The following is a 20,656-nucleotide window of genomic DNA, read 5'->3' as shown; positions in this document are numbered from 1 at the left end:
GAGATATGCAACTCGTAACGCTTCACAGACAAAATAGGAACTAATTAAGCACACGAGAGTTTAAACGAGGCGCGGCACCGGCCGTAGTGCAAATTGCAAGTCGTATTAACAATTATCTCGTAATTGTCTACAGCATGCTCAGGATTTGTAAAGCTAGAATTAAATTCGCAAGTAACGCTCGCTGGCACTTCGTGTCTCGACTTCGTGTGTTCCTTCCTAGATATACCTCTCATTCTATTTTCCCTCAAATCTGTGCCATTGTGTTTCCTCGTTTCGTCATGGATTTGACATTTCACTTGAATGAAGGGAGGAAAATAAATTCCGCGTACTTGCTTTTAAAAGTAAAATGTGGTATAGTCGTGGACCCGTATATAATCGCATTTCTATTGAAAAATTCTAAGAAAAATCCAAATTGTATTTCCCAAGTAATACATTTAATAAATTTTAAATAACATAATTTATTTTAATTTTAAATTATTAGAAGAAGAAATTATAAATTTTTTGCATATAATAATTAAAATTTGTATGACAAGGAAAAGTGGCCTTTAAGAGTCAAACGCAATTAATTGTGCGTGAGTTAATGCTATAACATTTAATTGTAACATTTAATTAATAATTTAATTTAATACAAAATATAGATCGGCGCGGCGTCTGTAAAGTTGGCACGACATTCTACGAATTAAAAAAAAAATACTAAGAGTTTTAAGTAGCACTTTCAATAGGTCTACAGTCTACAGTTACTGAAGAATGTTAAAAAGAATTCCGCATTCTTTATATTAAAAAATCGAAATTGAAAAGATGTACTAACTTTGCGACTCTAGCATGACACCCTTCCCTTTAACGTATCAAAACGCATTGAACATTATTATTTTTGACAAAAGTTAATTCCGATAGTTTTAATCGAGTTCGACTGGGAGTTCGACACATATATATATGCATACAATTTTAGATCAATATTCCACCAATTAATAGTTTTTATATCCGCGCTCAGCACGACATTTATTGAAAATATGTCGTGCTGATGACTTTTTGCAATTTTAACTTGTTTTCGACAGTTCTACAAGAGTTCTATATACCTTATAAAATTAGTTCTAAGAGTTGCGGTGATTAACTATTTTTTAAACAAGTTTTAAAAATTAACTATTATAGAATTCTATCGAGTACTACTTTTAGAACTGCGGAAAAACATCAGCACGGCACATATTTTCACTAAATGTTTTGTTGGCCGGGGATATAAAAAATTGTTTAAAAATGGTTAATTCATGAAATATTGATCTGAAATTGTATATCTGTGTAAAACTGGAATGAAGAACTCTTGTAAAAATGATGTTTTTTAACACGTGTTTTCAATACTCATTAGAGAACTTGAGATAATTTAATTTGTTTATTATCTTGTCGCTAAAGATGGTTCAAAGTAGAGCTGAAACGATTTATAATTTGTATTAAATTATTACATTAAATGTTATATAGCGTTAACTCATTGCACGCACAACGCACAACTAACCTTTATTGACTCTCAAAGCCCACTTTTCCTTATTATTCATTAATTTTAGTATTTTAGTAATTTTGGTAAATTAATTGAATTTTAGAATCGAGAGTCTTTTAGTAATTAGTCTTTAATTAATTATTTACATATTTAAATTAAAATTTATTGTTATAACATACAATTATGAAAGTATAGGTATTTCAAATTAAAGCAATTTTTTTGTCAATTAAAATTTAAGTAACAATATAATTTCCATTTTAAAACTTTTCGATTAAACAAAATTAATCAAATTTATCTTAAACTAAGTTCAGATTAGGCTACAGAACAGTATTTAATAATCTAATTTTTTATATCTATAAATATCTGGATAATTATTGTGTAGTATTCGAGAATTATTGTGTATATGCAAAAGTATGTTTATAATTAATTTTATAGAACATTGCTTCTCCTTTTCTATCTTTCTCTTCCTGTATCATACAGAAACTTACATTGCAAAAAAACTTAATATTTTCTTTTATTTAATTTTTAATTATAACGATTTGACAAGAGGTTGCAATTTTTTTCCGAAAAACTTTTCAAGTGACGTGATATTATTTTTGCATTCAAAATAACGCGCTAGCAAGTAGTAAAATATTGTGAAATGTGACGCCAACATCTTTTTTACATATAGAGCACTGGCTTAATTTATGACGACCACGTGCCATTATGAAAGCATGTTTACACATGCGCCCACGCATTCGCGAAATTCCGACGTTTCTAAATGTACGCGACTGTATAAAATTATATCAAAGGAAACGCAGATAATAATCTTATGCTTTCATGTGGCATTCAGTTTGATCCTCTTTAATACGTATACGTGATTTATGCATTTATATATTAAAACTTGAATAAATTAGTTCTCAAATTGTATTATATGCGAATTTCTTTAAATTATGTTGTTTGTAATAGTTTATAATAGCTTATAATAATTACAGACGCTAAAATAAGAGTAGCGTCAAGCTTTGCCGTAAGACATCGTACTCTTCTTCTTCTTTCTTGCATTGTTAATGTAATACAAATTTTAATTTAAGTTAGACAGAATTCTTACAAATGTTTAAATCCTCAGACGTGAGGTATTGTGCTGAAACAAGGAAGATAGTCTTGGTCTTGGTCAAGTACTTTCGGGCAAAGTTTACTTACCTCCAGGGGGGAACACGAGCGGCGCATTAATTGGTTTCTTGAACCGAGTGCTACATTTGAAGTTCCCTGCAAACTAAACATCTGGTTTTAGCGGTCTAAACATTTGAGTCCCGTGTTGATTCTCACGCGGCAAAGAGAACACGAACCCGAGATAATGTTTAGTTGACATTTGCCAATTAAATCTAAACAATTAATGCTCTAAACTCTTTTATCTTTCTTGCAGTTATTACACGCTGGACGGTGATTCGAAATGATTGAAGATTTAAACGCATTTTTATTTTTCTATAAAATAATGTGCCATTAATACTTTTTCATACTTTCGTACTTTTCATATGTAATTCGGATACCGATTTATTGATACATTTTTCTAATTATGGAACTAAAAGCTCTAGATATAATTTGTAGGTAAATAGTTTACTAGATAGACGACGAATATAGAGTTACCAGGGATAATAGAACAAGAAGCTTCGAAAGGAGGAAGCTGTTTTACATTTACCGTAACGCGTGGCAGAAAATTCGATTTTACTGCTCGATTTTCCTCGAGACAATACCGACTACGTATCGCCGAAAGGGAGAACCGAAAACAAACTGTGCTCCGTTGTACTCGTCTGGCGGAAACGAACCACATATCTATTAATAGAGCGCGCTGCAACTCGATTTGTTCTTGCTCCCGGGGAGAGCAAATTTGCAGATTTTTGAATACAATTAATATTAATTTAAATAAAAATATTGACTTTTCTTTGTTATCTTTGGTATGCTATTGATTGCGCGCTATTATTTTATTCATTTATCGTATTACTTGCTTCCGGCAGCTAATGCACTGTCAATAATGACATAAGTCAATTATCGCGAGTCAATATTCGGAGCATAAAGTCATATTATTATCACGTAGTGGAGAGGAGACTCGATTCCGTGCTTTCCTCAAATTTGCGGTCCCGCGAGATATATGATCTCAAAAAGGACGGGTGATCTGAGAAAGTTTGGTGACCGCTGGTTCTCGGCAGACTCGGCTATCGAGCAGTCAGGTTGGCAAGCGTCGCGAAACGCAGTCAAGCCACGTCTAGACAACCGAAAACAAAACTGCCTGCGCTCTCTGTCTCCCCCCGTTGCCGGAAACGCATCTCGCGGTTACCCATAAAGGGGATCACACGGTGGGGTCCGCCGTCCGCAGGAGGAGGGAACGAGTGAGGAGTAGACCAAGCGCCGGCAGTTACTTACGCTTAGGACAATTTACCTTAATTAATTAACCGGCGTTGCGATGGGGCGCTAATTTATGCTCATAGAATGATTCACCGCCACTCCTGGGCGGATTGCGGTTTAGCCTCCTTCTTCGTCCGGCTCACGTCCGGCGCCGACAACGCGCCCAGCCGAAATTCGGCCGTCGCATTCAGCCAGACGGGCGAGCCACGCTAATTAGAAGTCATACCGTGGAGCGTTTCGAATTGCATCCGAAAATTTGCCCGAACCCTGACATCTCACGCATCTAGCTGGTGGACGATGTCTTTCGCGCGCGTGATGTCTTTGCAAAGGTGTCTCTGTTGATGCCGGAAATCTTGTCGCTCTCCTCGGAAAAAAAGTACAGTGCGATAAAATAAGACAATATTCTAATAATAATTAGCAGATTTCTTGAATTATTGCAGATGAGGGCAATAAACGTGTAATTGGGGGTATAATTGGGAATAAACTTAACAGCACTTTTTGCAAGACGATCATTTCGTATTTCCCTGCTGAAGAAACTTTCTATTTTTTATTGCAAACGATTATAACTGCATAAGCGATTTATAATGACGTGAAAACATTCGTCGTTCTACCGAATTCCGTCTACAAAACGGAATTTCACGCATTACACCGTAATACCTTCCGATAACAATGAGATGAACGGGCGCGCCGCGCGCTCCGCCGGCCGCAATATTATTTCCGCAGATTTACACGTTAAATTAAACAGGGTAAAGCAACATTGTTGCACTCTCTCGGCTCATGTTATTTTATCTCGGGTCAATCTCGCGGAGCAAATCTTTCGGGTACATTCCATCAGGATACTCCAGCAGGCCGATTCAGTTCTCGCGCCTGTGTCTGTCTGTGTAACCACGCGCGTACGCGCGCGCACGTGGATGGGTGTGCGGCAGGACAAGTTGGTGACTCTCCTAATGCCACTGACTTTATTAACAAAGCCGGACAGACGAGCAAACGTATCCACAATCCACACACATGTGCAGACACACGTGTATGCTGACTATCGGGATGAGAAAGTATGAGAGAGAGAGAGGGGGAGAGAGAGAGAGAGAGAGAGAGAGAGAGAGAGAGAGAGAGAGAGAGAGAGAGAGAGAGAGAGAGAGAGAGAGAGAGAGAGAGAGAGAGAGAGAGAGAGAGAGAGTTCGCTCGTCTGCCTGCGCGATATTAAAATCATTTAGACTTGACGCCTTCATATTAAATTTTTGTTTCCGCGCGGGTTCCTCTTCGCCCGTCCTCTAGACTTTTTGACTTCCGCCTGCGAGAGCTTTTTATGCACTCGTGACAGGCTGCAGGTGTTCCCTGCATGATATAGATCTATGCGCTTGCACCGATTTGAAAACGGTGACGTATTCCAATGTGGCTTTTAATGCTTGTTTTAATTGAGTGACTCACCTAGTCAAGTTTCAAGATGTGAATTTAATTACATATTTCGTTAGAGTATATTTGATCATATCACATCACTTTAGAATTCTCGTTGAATTTGATTCGTACTTACACGTGAACGTCTATAAGCAAAGCGCAATAGTCTACACAAATAGAATGGGCAATATAAAGAGAATTCTATTAACAGAAGATAGAAGCATAAATATTTGTTTTAAATTAAAAATACGGTGAAGCACAAGCGTATCATACATTTTGAATTATCTATTTGTACTTGTTATCGCTGCCGGTACAGATACTAATAATTTAAATAAGCGTATGGAAATGCAATATACAATTCATATATATTTTATCTTATTCATGTTTCCTCGCATTATCTAATAATATTATATCTGCCTTTTTTTGAAAGTATATCTTCCCAATATCTTCAATTAAAACTCTCGAAGCACTTTTGTTGAATAATAAAAATAAAACATGATTTCCTTATATGATATCCTCTATATTATAAAAGACATCACTGTGTGGAATGTATCTTTGAAAATAACACAGATTTAAAGGGACGCGAGATACGGTGTTAATCGTACTTCGAAAGCCGGTCAAAGCGTCGATGAAACTAGAACGAATCGTACACTAGACAACTATAGAGCGATGGAAAAAGTGACAGACTGAAAAAGAGCGGAGTCCCGCAGTCGATTCATTGGGAATACGACTTCACCGACATAAACAGGAAAACATTCGTTTGTCGCAGCGGATCCGCATCCGCGCGCGACATGTTCGCGCGAGGTGCCTCTAAATCACGGTGGCGCACAGTCGAGTTAACGGGTTACAAACCCTGCGTCGGTCTAGTCTAGTGCTTGCTATCGAGGGCTTGGCAAGCCCTTTCCCAGGCTCGTCGCACAAATCCTCTTTCCGCTCTTGCGACATCGTCGCTCTCTGTGCTATTTATAGATTAATTACGACACGTTAAATCGGTGTCTATGTTCGTGACTCGAATTCGATTGACGTAGATGATGAGACTCGCGCATTCTGTATGGCAAGGACGTGTGATGGGCATGTTTAGGGACACTTAGTTAGGGAAGGCTTTAGTTACAGCACAATTATGTTGCGAACAACAAGGATGGATTGAAGCGTCCCGCATTGGCTTCCCACGGTTCGTTAATATAGGATTAGGAAAATCGTCTTCTATATACAGCTCTTTATTGTTTCTAAAAGAAAAAAGGACATATTTGATAATCTGCTATTTTTTAATTGCCTTATTTTTTTATATAAAACTAATATTTCAATTTACATAATATTTTATATTTATTTAATTATATTTAATTAATTATATTTCAATAATATTTAAATAAGATTATTAAATAATATTTCTCTAATAAAAAAGAAAAATAATTAATCTAAGAATTCTGCTTCATAAACTCTTATATTCGATATTTTGAGCGTGATAGCTCTTATGTTTAAAAAAAATTTGTATTGTTATCTTTCAAACAAAGTTTTAAAATTTTCTTCTTTTAATGCGTTATTTGGATCAATTGCTAATTGTAGAGCGCCGTAATAAAATCCCGCCATTTAATGTCAAAACCATGTTATATGGAATACGATATGGCTTTCTATTACTACGCATATGAATTCCGGGTTACCGAGCGTATACGATGTGGTCCACGTTGACATTGTGCTATAATTTTCCGAGCATTGTTCGTGGAATATGCACAGTTTCCAGCACGTGTATCATCGAACTGCGTATCGTTGTTGGAATTTTGGGAATGATTAAACCCCCCCCGACCCAATTATTCATAAAACTGCTGAAAATGTTGCTCGCTATGCAATGAATATAGACACTTTAATATCAAAATAAATGCAAATACTTAAAATATTTAAAATATTTAAAAAATATTCAACAGACTATATAGTAGCATTTTTAAATTTAACATACAAAGCAATGTTTATTTTAATATTTTTAATATTTATAAAAAAATGATATTAAAAAATAACAACTTAAAGATCGTAAATTATGATTGGACAAGAATAAAATACCTGAAATCGCTTAATCGCAGCTCGTCATTCAGCGGCTTCGTTCGGAATAGCAATCGTGATTAACGCTGCCTGTTTCAACTCACCCTACGTTTCTTAGGGTCTTAAGAAAGTCCGCGCGCGGCAATAAATCCCTCCATCAATCCATCTATGCCTTCGCCTTCGCCCCCGACCGCGCGTGTTCCGTCTTTATTTTCGTTTCTTCGACAATTTCAGTCCCGATACGCGCGCGCTGACGGGCCAATGGATTTCCGGAAAGTATTTGCCACGGTTTCTTTTTCCATCGGCCCGGGCGGTGGTAGAGTCGGACGTGTATACACGTTACCACGGCGCGCTTCTTGTCGTCGTTTTATGCATTCGCGTTGCCGTGGCGTTTGTACAAACGTGAAAAATGACCCGGTAAGAGATATTCCAGGCACGGGGGGGAGGTCCCGTAGACTAGTTTTCCGACACAAGTATTTGCTGAGATCCCCCCGCGCCATTATTTACGTCTAATGACGCGTAATTATATATGCATTTATTATAGAAACGCTCGGCGGAGAAAACGGAATCTTCGACAATCTTACCAAACCTCTCCGAATTTTAATTAAAAAACGATGACTTTTCATACATTTTTCGTGTTCGCGGCAAATTGTTAAAGATGAAAATAATCCAAGACGAATTGACAATTGATTTAACGAAAAGAATAATCTCAAATAAATGCTTTGATATTAACGAGTAACAAGAAAAGTGGTCTTTCAGAGCCAAACGCAGTTAATTGTATATCGCGCCTCTTCCTCGAGATCAAATTGTAGTACCTTCTACTATATACCGATGTCGCCACAATATTCCAAGTATAAAACTTTTGTACGTTGTCTATCCTGGTAGGCGTGTCGCTCATTCTTCTTCTTTGTGCCGAACACGTCACACGAGAAAAAATTATCAGCAAGAGAATAATGTCGAACAAAAGGAAAAGACATTCAGTAAGAGATGAAGACAAGGAGAATGAGTTGAGGAAAGAAATTAAGCGATTAAAGAAAAGAATTGATCGTCAAAAGAAAGATAAATCATGTGGTAAGTTAAAAACACACTTAACCTAATTTTAGGGCGGTGTCGCCGACCGGCTCGTAAGCCGTGGCGGCAATAACGACACCTCAGCGGGCCGAGTTTTTCACTCGCTCGTTTTTCGGCACGCGGAACGTGCCTCGCTCTCTCGTAATTGCTCTCCTAATCGGAAGCACACGAGACCGGCTCGCAAGCCGGCGATCGAGCGTACACAGCGGAAGAGCTGTTGCATATTATTACGCCGAACAAATGTTATCAAAATTATGTGCCAAGTTGCGGTCAGGTCGGTCCAACCGACATCTGACAATGCTAACGTTACACATAACCTTACCATGTCGGTCCAACCGACATCGGTATAGAAATCCACGTACGGTCCGACCGTATTTGACAACTGTCGACATGCATAACCTATCAAGTCGGTCCAATTGACATTGATAGAAATAACAATTCGTTCACAGTCCAACTGTGCAAAAGTCTGACATATCTAAGTGTATTTACGATCTGATTTTGATATAACAGGTTATCAAAGAGACGATAAACACGGACATCGATCGTATCCGGATTATCATGATAGGCGCTATCGTGAGGAACGTTCTAGCAGACATGGCGATAGAAGAGTCCATTATAATACCTATGGTTATTATTATGACCGACGGGGACGATATTCAAGTCGCAGCGCCAGTCGTGAACGACGTTCAAGTCAAGAACGTACTAGAAGCCCTAATCAGACGCAAAATGATAATTGTAGTGATTCACACCATGATCGTGGATCACGAGGAAGCTCGGTCTCGAATAACAGTCCCATTGTATCTTCAAGACACAGAGGAAGATCTCAGAGTTCAGAAGACGTTGATCCAAAAGATACAACGCCAATCAGCGACGCTGGCGAACAGAACCAAGTGGCCTTGACAGATCAGGTTGTTCAATCTGGCCAGGTCGCTCAGAGATCTACGCCTGTTCAAGGACTGAATCAATCTGAGGAGAAATCCTTATCAGCAGGTATACAGAAAGAACCAGACCTTGCCCCCGAGATCCTTGAGGCTATAGGAGAAAGGGTTCATCCGGATAGGAAGCTAGCGCCTGCCATACACACAAAGTTCGTGGCCGGAATAGAAGAAGTAATCAAAAAAGGTCTTCCTGCGGACAAAAAGAAAGGGTTGCTCGAAAAATTTCCTTCACCCGAGAATTGTCTAATGATGGATCCTCCCAAATTGAATCCAGAATTAAAAGTTTGCCTTCAGGAAACCATAACAAAGAGAGACGGTCGAATCGTTGAGAAGCAAGCGAGAATAACGACTAGTCTAGCGGGTCTGTTGGACGTACTCGTTAAAATCACGAGTCTTAAAAGCGAAGAGAAGCTGCCAACCAAGGAATTGACAGAATCTAAGAGGGGAGATTTGCAACTCATGGCAGATCTTCAGCATGTAGAATCAAGCGTTCGTCGGAGCCTTATTGTAAAGAACATCAATGCATCGATGAGAGAGACGCTTAACGCAACCACCGTCGGTGAATGGCTCTTCGGAGAGAAGTTGGAAGAAAAAGTAAAAGCCGCAAAAACTCTTGAATATTCGAGCAAGAGTTTGAAGCCTAACACTCAACAGAACCAGACGGGTCAATCAAAAAACTCGAAACGCCCGCTCCGTCGTCAACCGTCCAAATGGACGCGCAACTCGGCGTCGAGCGGGCGGAGGCCTTACCAGTCGTACCAGAAGCAGAAACAGCCCAGCCGTCAATCAACACAACTGAAGGACAATCAGTCAGTAGCGAAGAAGCAAGAGTAACGACTGTAAGTGGGTTAGCAGGTAGACTCAGGCATTTTCAGTCACGCTGGTCGGACATCACGTCTGATAAGCTAATCCTGAGCTGGATTAAAGGGTATAAAATACCATTTGTATCCAAGGTATCACAGGCTGTTCCACCTGTAGAACCTAAGTGGTCACTGCAGGAAAGTACTGCAATTCGTGAACAGTTAAATGAGCTGCTTAAAAAAGGTGCTATTTGTCAAGTAACTCCAACTAAAGGACAATTTATTTCAAAAATCTTCTTAGTTACGAAACCAGATGGGTCGTATCGGTTAATTTTAAATTTGAAAAATCTCAACAAATTCATTGATACGGAACATTTTAAATTAGAGGATGATAAAGTTGTTAGACGGTTATTAACTCCCAACTGTTACATGGCATCAATCGACCTTCAAGACGCCTATTATCTCATTTCAATTAGAAAGTCAGATCGAAAATTTTTAAGATTTAGATTTCAAAAAAAATTGTTTGAGTTTACTTGTTTGCCATTTGGATTAAGTACGGCTCCATATACATTCACTAAGGTCATGAAACCAGTTATCTCATATTTAAGGAGCTTGGGTTATACATTAGTCATATACTTGGACGATATTTTGTTTATTGAGAATTCTAAAATCAAATGTCTGGAAAGCGTACAGGTTACTGTTAGGTTACTCAAAAAATTAGGATTTTTAATTAATGAACAAAAAAGCCACAAGGTTCCTTCAACTAGGCGCAAATTCCTTGGAAACATCTACGATTCAGAAGAAATGGTTGTAGAGCTTCCATTGGAAAAACAAGAGAAAGTAAAATCTAAAATTGATAATTTCAGAGTCATAAAACAATGTAAAATAAGAGACTTTGCATCTTTTGTTGGAACCTTGGTTTCGTGTTGTATAACTTTAAAGTACGGGAGAGTCTACATGAGAGCCTTCGAACGAGAACGATTTTTGGCGCTTGAACGTAACAATGATGATTTTGAGGCTATCATGAGATTATCGTCTGAATTGAAGGAGGATTTTGATTGGTGGAGTAAACATATAAGTCAGGCAAAGAATCATATAAGGAGATTCGACCCAGCAGTTGAAATCTTTTCGGATGCGTCCTCTTCAGGTTGGGGAGCATATTGTAACGAACATAGAGTCAATGGTTACTGGAATGAGGAGGAACGAGATCAGCATATTAATTATCTGGAATTATTGGCCGCGTGGTTCGGTTTAAAATGCTTCGCTAAAGAGTTAAGAGATTGTGATGTCTTATTGAGAATAGACAACACCACAGCCATAGCTTATATTAACAAAAAAGGGGGTGTTAGATTTCCAAAATTAGCAAAAATTGCAAAGAAAATCTGGCAGTGGTGCGAAAATAGAAATTTATGGATATTCGCTAGCTACATAGCCTCTAAAGATAACGTTGAGGCAGATTTTGAGTCTCGAAGACTAGAGCCCGAGACAGAATTTGCGTTAGCACAATCAGCTTTCCGTCAAATAGTCTCAATGTTTGGAAATCCAGAAATTGATATTTTCGCTACTAGAACGAACACGAAATGTAAGCAATACATCTCATGGAAAAAGGATCCTGGGTCAATCGTAATTGACGCCTTTACTGTGAGCTGGAAAAAATATTTTTTCTATGCCTTTCCCCCCTTTTCAATTGTCTTGCGTACTCTTGAAAAAATTAGATTTGAAAGAAGTAGAAGGATTTTGGTAGTCCCGCGTTGGCCAGCTCAGGCTTGGTTCCCAGTGTACATGTCCATGATTGAGTCATCACCAATTTATTTCAAACCTGATATTAATTTGTTACAATTTTCGAACAGGGAACCTCATCCCCTTTGGTCGAGGATTAACCTGGTTGCAGGAATTATATCAGGAGAGCACTCCAATTGAACGAGACACCGACAGAGTCTACAGATATTATTATAGCGTCACTTAAATAATCATTGCTGAAGTATTAAAATACTGTATTGAAGAAGTTGTGTAAATTCTGCGGCGTCAATCAGACAGACCCTTATCAAATTACAGTGCCCATGGTCTTGAGGTTTTTGACCATACAATATAAAAATGGTGCTTCATACGGAACCTTAAATTGTTTCCGATCTGCTATCGGGAAGATCCAAGGGTCCAGTCTTGCAGATGACTCCAGAATCAAAGGTTTTTTCAAAGGTGTAGCTAAGTTGAAGCCTCCTAGGGCCAAATACGATTGTACCTGGGATCCGAAGATAGTCTTAGAGTATCTAGATAAACTAAACTCAAATGATGATCTTACACTTGATGAATTGTCAAAAAAGTTAGTCACCTTGCTGGCTCTGGTCACAGGCCATCGTATGCAAACGTTGACCTTGATAGATATAAGGAATATTATGCAAAATGAGGATAAATACGAAATTAAGATCTCAGAAAATATAAAGACTTCGAAACCCGGGAAAGTTCAACCAAACCTGATAATACCGGTTTTTGAAAGTAACTCGTCAATATGTCCAGCGACTGCATTGACTACTTATTTGAAAAGAACTAAAGCTCTTCGAGGTGGAGAGAATAAACTCTTTGTTGCAATAAAGAAGCCTCACAAAGCGGTAGGAAGTCAAACTCTAAGTCGATGGATAAAATCTGTCTTAAATAATAGCGGGTTAGATACTTCTAAGTTCAGTGCTTATAGCACAAGGCATGCATCAACGTCTGCTGCTGAGCGTAGTGGCATCAATGTAGATTTAATTCTTAAAACCGCCGGATGGACTAAAAAATCTAAGACTTTTGCCAGGTTTTATAACCGTCCAGTTATTCCAGACAATAAGTCATATGCGTTGGCAATTTTGAACAAAAAAAAAAAAAAAAACAAGTTAGATAAGTAAATATTAATACTAATGTTACTAATAGCAATATCATAATACTAATAAGATAATATGTACGTGTACCTATAAATAGACGAATGTTGCTGATAAATATTTTGGGCGTGAAATCAGTGCTGTAAAAGACTTTGAACAGCTACAATTTGATCTCGAGGAAGAGGCGCGATATACAATTGAATGATTAAACGAACTTACCTGTAAGTGAAGTTCTATCATAATTGTATGAAGCGCTTCTTCCGAAGAAGTCAATCCCTCCCAGTACAAATACTCCCTAATTCTTAACATATAAATCCGAGAATTTTTCCCAAAAAGAAAGCACTTTAAATACGAATGAGCGACACGCCTACCAGGATAGACAACGTACAAAAGTTTTATACTTGGAATATTGTGGCGACATCGGTATATAGTAGAAGGTACTACAATTTGATCTCTTCGGAAGAGGCGCTTCATACAATTATGATAGAACTTCACTTACAGGTAAGTTCGTTTAATCATTCAATTATGCGTGAATTAACGTTATGTAACATTTAATTAATAAACAAATTACAAGTATTACGCCCGCCTCTTAGATTCGAGCTGTCTTCGAGAAGAAGTTGCGAAACGTATTCTTCGTGATGACGAGCCGTCGTTTATAAACAGACATCACGAAAATTCGGAGCTGAGTCGTCAACGCGAATGTCGTCAAGCCGTATACGAACGTGCTGCATTGTGTTCTTCTGTACTTATCGTCGAATAAATTAATTCTTTCCCGCAAGCCAGTTTAGTTATTTCCGTGAGTTCCGGAGAGTGCGGGTGTGAATGCAAGGAGTCTCGGGCGTTCAACACGCGAGCGAATCTCGGGCACAATTTTTAATTTGTATTAAATTATTAATTCAATGTTACATAATGTTAATTTACGCACAACTAACCGCGCTTGACTGTCAAAGCCCACTTTTCCATATACTTGTTAATTTTAATATTATTTATTTACATGCTTTAAAGATGTTCAAAGATGTAAATGTTTGAAACGTATAAACACACTGAGAAAAATAAAGTTGTTCGAAAATTAACAAACGGGTAATCCGATAACTTTCAATCGGAATTATAAAAATTAATGATATCCAGATATCATTGATAATTCGATATCATAGATTGGACATTATTTTGGCCTTGATAGGCTTTTTGTAATTCCGATTGAAAGTTATCGGATTATATATATATATATTTGTTTGTTAATTTTTAAACGATTTAAACCTGGATTTTTCTCACAGTGCATATCTTTTTGCTTGTCAAAGCATAAGGCGAAAGCTTGAATATAACCCGTGCTGTGTATGCACAAAGTTCGGTATAATTCATTCTGCATGTAAATTTGTTATGGAACTTTTGCTAACGCGCCGAACATGGACGTTGCGCGAAGGTCTTTTTCCGTTTCCCGCGACTTTCGCTCTCTCTCTTTCTGGACTTCGTATATTAATCCTACAAAGGCTCGCGAATAAACCTCGCCGACACGTCTTGCTTTACGACTAATTTGACGTAATATGTGCTTTCTGCATCGTAAGCCGCACGCCGCGATATCTCTACGTTGATACATCGCGGGTATATTTTTTCAGGTCGTACTCCCCTGCTGCGTAACGACGATCGACATTTACTGTTCTGTCGTGATGTTCGTCGGAATATTTATTTATCGTCCTATTTCTGAAAAGCCATTCTCTCGTATACATAAACTTTTATTCGTCGTCTGTTCAGTTCTGTATAATTCCATTCCATCTCTTGCATTTTAATACATTTTTCAATTCACTGATTTTTTACTTTTTACAATTACTAAAGGAAGCAAATTTAAGCTACATTATTTCTTTTTGTGTTATCATCTTTTTTAAACGTGTGATTGATATATTAGAAGCGAAAATAAAAGAACATTAACAGCGTTGATGCGCTAAAGCGTCTCGATTTGATCACATATGTACATACATAATTTGAAATTCGTACTTTACCCTAAGAGATCTATTGTTATTAACAACTCTTTACGTGAAAATAATTATATTACTAAAAATAGAAATATCTGTCCTATAAGATCTATCGATTAAATTTATTTAATATTCTATATATATATATATATATATATATCAAACACAGTTAAAGAGTTTATAATTTAAGAATAAATAGGTCTATTTTAGAATTTAATTTTTTGCGGGAAGTATGAAATATTATAGTATTATATACGGAGAGAACTTTTTGTTATATTTTACCCTTAAATTTACTACAAACTTGGGACAACTTGGCAACCAAGGAATTTGTAAAATATACAAAAGACATTTTACAAACAACGTGATAAAAATTACTAAGTAGATTGGTGAAATTGGTGGAATTTTGAAAAATTATTGAAATTTCTTAGATATATTTTAGTAAAGCTATTCAAACATATTTTATATTTTAATGTAATAAATATTAATATTTTTTATTATGGTAGATATTAATCAGAATAGCTCGCATAAAATTCTTGGTACATTGTTGTCCCACAACTACCATGATTTCAGAGTAAATTTTAAGAGAAAATTCTTTCCGCGTATAGATAAATGTCATTTTATTATTTCTCATATGTTACGTGTAAATGGATATTGTTTATTATAATAACTCATTTATTTGTTGTTTGTAATTAAGTACTCCAAATAATTTTCGGTAATAACGTGTACACACACAAAACATAAATAGATCATATTTTAACTATTACTAAATACACGCATCCATTTATCTATGCTTTTAAAGCTTATATATAGTTTAGAGTGTATTTTGTTCAAATAATATAATGTAAACAACAATTAAATTGTTATTGACTCCCTCAAAAGATATTTACCATATTATATGTAAACAAATAGAAAGTTAAATTAAAAAAAAAGGAAATATTTGTTCAGTTTATATAATAATAATATTGTATAAAGTAAAACTCTTTTATATTGCAATTGTTATAAATATGATAAATTATGTCACTTATGCTTTTATTTAACATTAGAAATGACACGAAACAGGTGCTTCAAGATTTTCTATGAAACGGAGAACGGAGCAGAGATGAGATTCAGCGTCCGATTTGTCGGTTAGACGCTGCCGAGCGGATTGCCAACTTCGGCGTCGCACTCGCACTCAGCTTTTTCAATAAACTGCCGAAACCGCGGATAAGAGAAAATTGAGGTTTGAAGAAAACGACGACTGGGCGAGGTGTAATACTTTCTTCGGCCATTATCCGTCGCGTCGCTTCGTACAATCCGAAATTCTGGCGTATTTCCGCAGAAGTTCGATCCACGCGTAACTTCGAAAATTGATGCGTCAAAAAGCGACGCGGGGGAGAGAGTTCCCTCGAATTCATTGTCAGGAAAAGCATTTTGGCGTTCTGCATTCGCGAGATGGGAAGAAGCTAGATTCTATTATACGACTCAAACTAAGTTTAAAAGAGTATAATCATAACGTTTTGATAAAAGATAAAAAAAACGGTTCTTTTCCGGGTTTATATATTATAGAATTATTTTCAAAAATAATTCGGAAAAATATGTTGTTTTTGCGATTCGGAAAAAAAATATCACAAAGCACCGCAAAATTTTTTAATCGGTCAATGTAACGTTATTTATAGGAGAAATGAAAACGTGGCAAGCTGGAATTTATAAACAGTCGTCGAAAATTTTCCAATCGACGCGCAACGTACGGAACGCGCGTTTCCGGCGCAATCAAGCGATTTTTCCGATTTAACTTCCCTCCCAATAAAAGGGAAAAACCTTTTAGCTCGTTTTAACTTTCCGCGACAGCCATCGCGATATCGCGTTACCCAATCTGATTAATAGCAATTTGGACCGCGGTTGTGCGCGCACGAGTGATTTCTTCTCTTTAGAAAGGGCGAGCGTGGCACGTACGTCGGACGTACCAAGCTGAAAGAGATCCTTTGCCTTCGCCGCATTTTTCAAGTTTCCTTCGCGAGACCCGCTTCACTTTTCTCATCGCACTCTCCCTACTTCCGCACGTCGTCCTTTTTCTCCCACCTTTTTATCTCGTTTTCTTTTTCTCTTCCCGCTTACGTCGCGCGTCGCCGTGTTTTTTCCTACTTCGTTTTTAATGCCCAAGCAAACGTTATCGTAACTTTCCGGCGACCGCATGCGCGAAACGCTCATTCACAGACCCTAGCTGGCTTGTGTACAGGGTAACACGCTTGATTTTATCCGCGCGCGATGTAATTCAGAGATTTACTGCGGGGTGTGTTTTTGCAGGCGAATTTCTTGCTCTCGGCGGAGTCCGCTGGACAATACATTTAATTTTAATATTTTTTATTTATTTTATATATCTCTGCTAAAGAGAGAGGATCCGACAACGGCAATATAGAGGTACTCTCGGTGGATTGTTATTACCTTCCGAGAGGACGGACAGGTGGCGATCGAATAAAAACCGATATATTTTCGTCGGATTTGAACTCGGATCTTTGGCTCATTAGAGCAGCGCATATAACTCTCTGCGCCACGATCGCCACAGTGATCTACATATCTGAGGGAAGTGCAGGGAGAAGTTGGTTAACTATAAACGTATAAACATATTTTTATGGCTCGCTTTTATGCGGGTGAATTGGCGATTTATTATAAATTGTTCTCATTTCAAATTTTTGTATGTGTAAAAGAACAACACATCTTGTGATCTTTTCTTAGGAACAAACTGTTAGAAGTATTTTAAAGGTGTTATAAATAATTCGATTTTAATAATGTCAAGAAATAAAGTTGTTTGCGTCATAAATTTTTTATATTTGTGGTTCGATTGTCTAGTTTATTTGCGTCTTTACTTACAAATTGAAGTTGCCGTTTTCAAGATGTTCTGCTAAATCAATATTAACAAAGTATTAAGCTATTGTTAAAATTAACTGTACATATATTCTTTTAATTTTTTGCGATTAACAGATTGAGGAGTATTGTCGCACGAGTTTTACAAAGACGCTCTTTCAATCGTATATATAAAGCAAACGCATATGCTTCGCATGCGACATATGTCATGTGCCCACACACGCGCGTAAATGTCAGCACGAGTCTCTCCCTATAGCCAGGAAAGAGCAAACCGCACAGTGGAATTTCTCCGAAGGATTTCTCTCCGCTTTTTTTCTCTTCTTGTTTTTTTACCTCCGCGTAGGAGCACTCGTTCCTTCTTTTACCACTTCCGTTTCTTCGCCCGGCGCACACGTCGGGCCTGGCAAGTTCGGTTACCCAACTTGGGTGATCGGCTTCAATTTTATTAGCAGGTCGAATATTCTTCTTTGCAGTTTCTATTTTCTCGTTTATTTGCCTATAGTCATCCACGATCTCTCGCATTATGACTTTGAAGCGACGCTCCGTCAATCTTATCTTCTTTCCACTCGCCCTGTATACCTTTTTCTTATCTATCTCAGGTCGTTGAATTTTGGTGGGCAACGCGGTGAATAAGAGCTACCCATTTTACCGGTTTTTTTAGAGTTCATTTATCTAAACCTAAACCGTCATCATGTGTCACTTCTTGAAGTGTATCCGTCATAAAAAAAGCTTCTTTTATTTTTATTTATCTTTATTAACATGATTGTATCTAAACACGGTTGATACATAAATTTAGCAAATACGTGTGATGGACGAAAGAAACGTGGATGTAATACAACGAGAAAAAAATCGGCTTTTCGGGAACTTTAAACAACCGCTTAAGCGCCGCGGTCCTTGAGAGCTAGCACAAAGTCGTTCATCTCGGTAGATCAAGCGGACGGAATATTTCCTGGAAATCGTCATGCTTACCGTAGAATACCGCACGTGTCTGGCATGTGTTTGCACGCGTATCCGCGGTACACCCGCGCGATATCTCTCATTGCGCCAGCTCCGTGTTACGGATTATAAATACCGCATAATTCAGGCAACCTCTGTGTTTCCGCTTGATGAAACGAAGTTTCTCTCGCGTCCGACGAAATTTGCCAGTTTCGCCACATTACTTCACGTTTGCACGACTTACAAGATTGTTCTTGGCAGGTTAATTCGAGGTTTCAGTCCTCCTTCTGTCGTTTTCTTCAGTTAACTGGCAGATTGCTTATCCTTAGTTCTCTCGAATATCTTTTTTACTATAGTCAGATTATGGTGTGTTATAGGATTATTAATTCGTTATTTACTCGCCATTGCTTAATAAGTTGCGAACTTTTGATGATAAAATATTCACGATATTAAACAAGTGTATTTCGGTAGTTTTCAAGTAATAATTTAAGTTAGTAACTTTCTGAAACGTCGATTAATTGCTCCGTGAAAATTCTGAGGAAGAATCAATTTTAACCATAATATTTTTAAACATTACTTATATATGTAGATTAATACAAAATCCAATAATAGGGGAGACCGGGGCTAGTTGGCACAAGAGGCAAGTTGGCAATGCGTTCCGTTTATGTATTTATAGCGAAAAAAACAATGGAAAAGTTATCACAAAATATTTCTTATATGACATAGGTACTTTTCACAAAGTTTTATTTTAATCAGACAAGTATTACAATAGAAAAAGAGAAAAGTCTGATTCAAGAGGTGACAAGTAAATTTTCGAGTGTTTTAAAATATCGTATTAATGTTCTTCAGCTTCAGAAGTAAATCAAAGTGACGTATTATTAGTTAAAAGAAAAGTTTCTGTTACTATACGACATGTTATTTTGACTAACAATAGTAATTTATTGTAATAAAACGACTGAAATAAAACGTATGTAGGGATGGGGTCTATTATGTTGACTCATATCGAGACACGCTTAGCTTGACTTGTTGTTGCCGTGCGCGTGAGACCTGTTTGAGCACGTGATTTACTATCTACAATGCTGATAGAAGCTAACTATATATTTATATTAATATTTTTATGACGAAGAAAGCTACATCTAAAATAGTTCACAATTATTTTTCTGCAACAACGTTTTGATATTCGATCGTTACAAAATAACTTTAAAAGATACAATCTTTATCAAGAAGTACGTATGTATTACCCGTTTTGTGTTTTTATTGCGTATTCATTAATTTAACGTGGACTTTTGTCGCATAGCCAACTTACCCTACTATCGGGGAAAGTTGGCCACAATGCAGCATGTTCATATTTCATTTATTACAAAGAAACTATACGGTATACAGAAGCGTTCCTAGCATGAAAATGTAAAGAAAGGTTCTCTCTCTATCATATTAGTACTGTTTAATCATGATAATTAGTTGTATAAAAACTCAAATGCCGAAATTGTAAAAACGGTGCCAATGAGCCCCGGTCTCCCCTATCTTTCCTTAATCGTATATAGAAGGGCGAAAAATTTTGTATGCTACATTTTTCAGGGAGCCAATTCATTTCCCATGGAAAAAAGTGAATTCACGCATTCTGATCTTGACACATACAATAAAGTATCTTTTTTAAAGAGATATCGTTTATATACGCGTCCTTCGCGTAGTCGTCTATAATTTTCGGAATATTTTATATATATATGCCGTCACTTTTTTTGCGGCACTATATCTCATTTGAGGCTGACAGCGTCGAATCCATTTACAGATACTAATTCGAGAGAAAGTTCCGTTCCGTGACGCCATTGTAAAATCGTATCTGTCACTACCGTATTCGTAAACTTTGATGTTTTAGCTGTTTTAGCACATAAAAAACGTGAGTGCATAATAAATCCAATACTTTCAAATATAATAAAAAATAAATACCGAAATAAATAATTAA

At 37.1% G+C, this 20,656-nt stretch overlaps 2 protein-coding genes across 5 annotated transcripts in view; both read left to right on the top strand.

Annotated features, from left to right (window-relative positions):
- LOC143904446 (zwei Ig domain protein zig-8) overlaps positions 1-20,656 on the top strand; it is a 125,474-nt gene that overhangs the window by 14,984 nt on the left and 89,834 nt on the right. The gene's annotated exons all lie outside the window — the stretch shown is intronic.
- LOC143904454 (uncharacterized) lies at positions 8,066-12,076 on the top strand. Its single transcript, XM_077419153.1, has 3 exons — positions 8,066-8,359; positions 8,870-10,136; positions 11,948-12,076. Exons 1-2 carry the CDS (start codon positions 8,242-8,244, stop codon positions 10,129-10,131), a joined length of 1,380 nt encoding a protein of 459 aa, XP_077275279.1. The 5' UTR covers positions 8,066-8,241; the 3' UTR covers positions 10,132-10,136; positions 11,948-12,076.

The sequence above is a fragment of the Temnothorax americanus genome, unplaced genomic scaffold, assembly GCF_048541705.1.
Source record: "Temnothorax americanus isolate GAGA-0224 unplaced genomic scaffold, ASM4854170v1 Scaffold52, whole genome shotgun sequence".
Classification (NCBI taxonomy): domain Eukaryota; kingdom Metazoa; phylum Arthropoda; class Insecta; order Hymenoptera; family Formicidae; genus Temnothorax; species Temnothorax americanus.
Note: the sequence above shows the minus strand (reverse complement) of the source record. Positions and strands in the feature narration are given on the sequence as shown.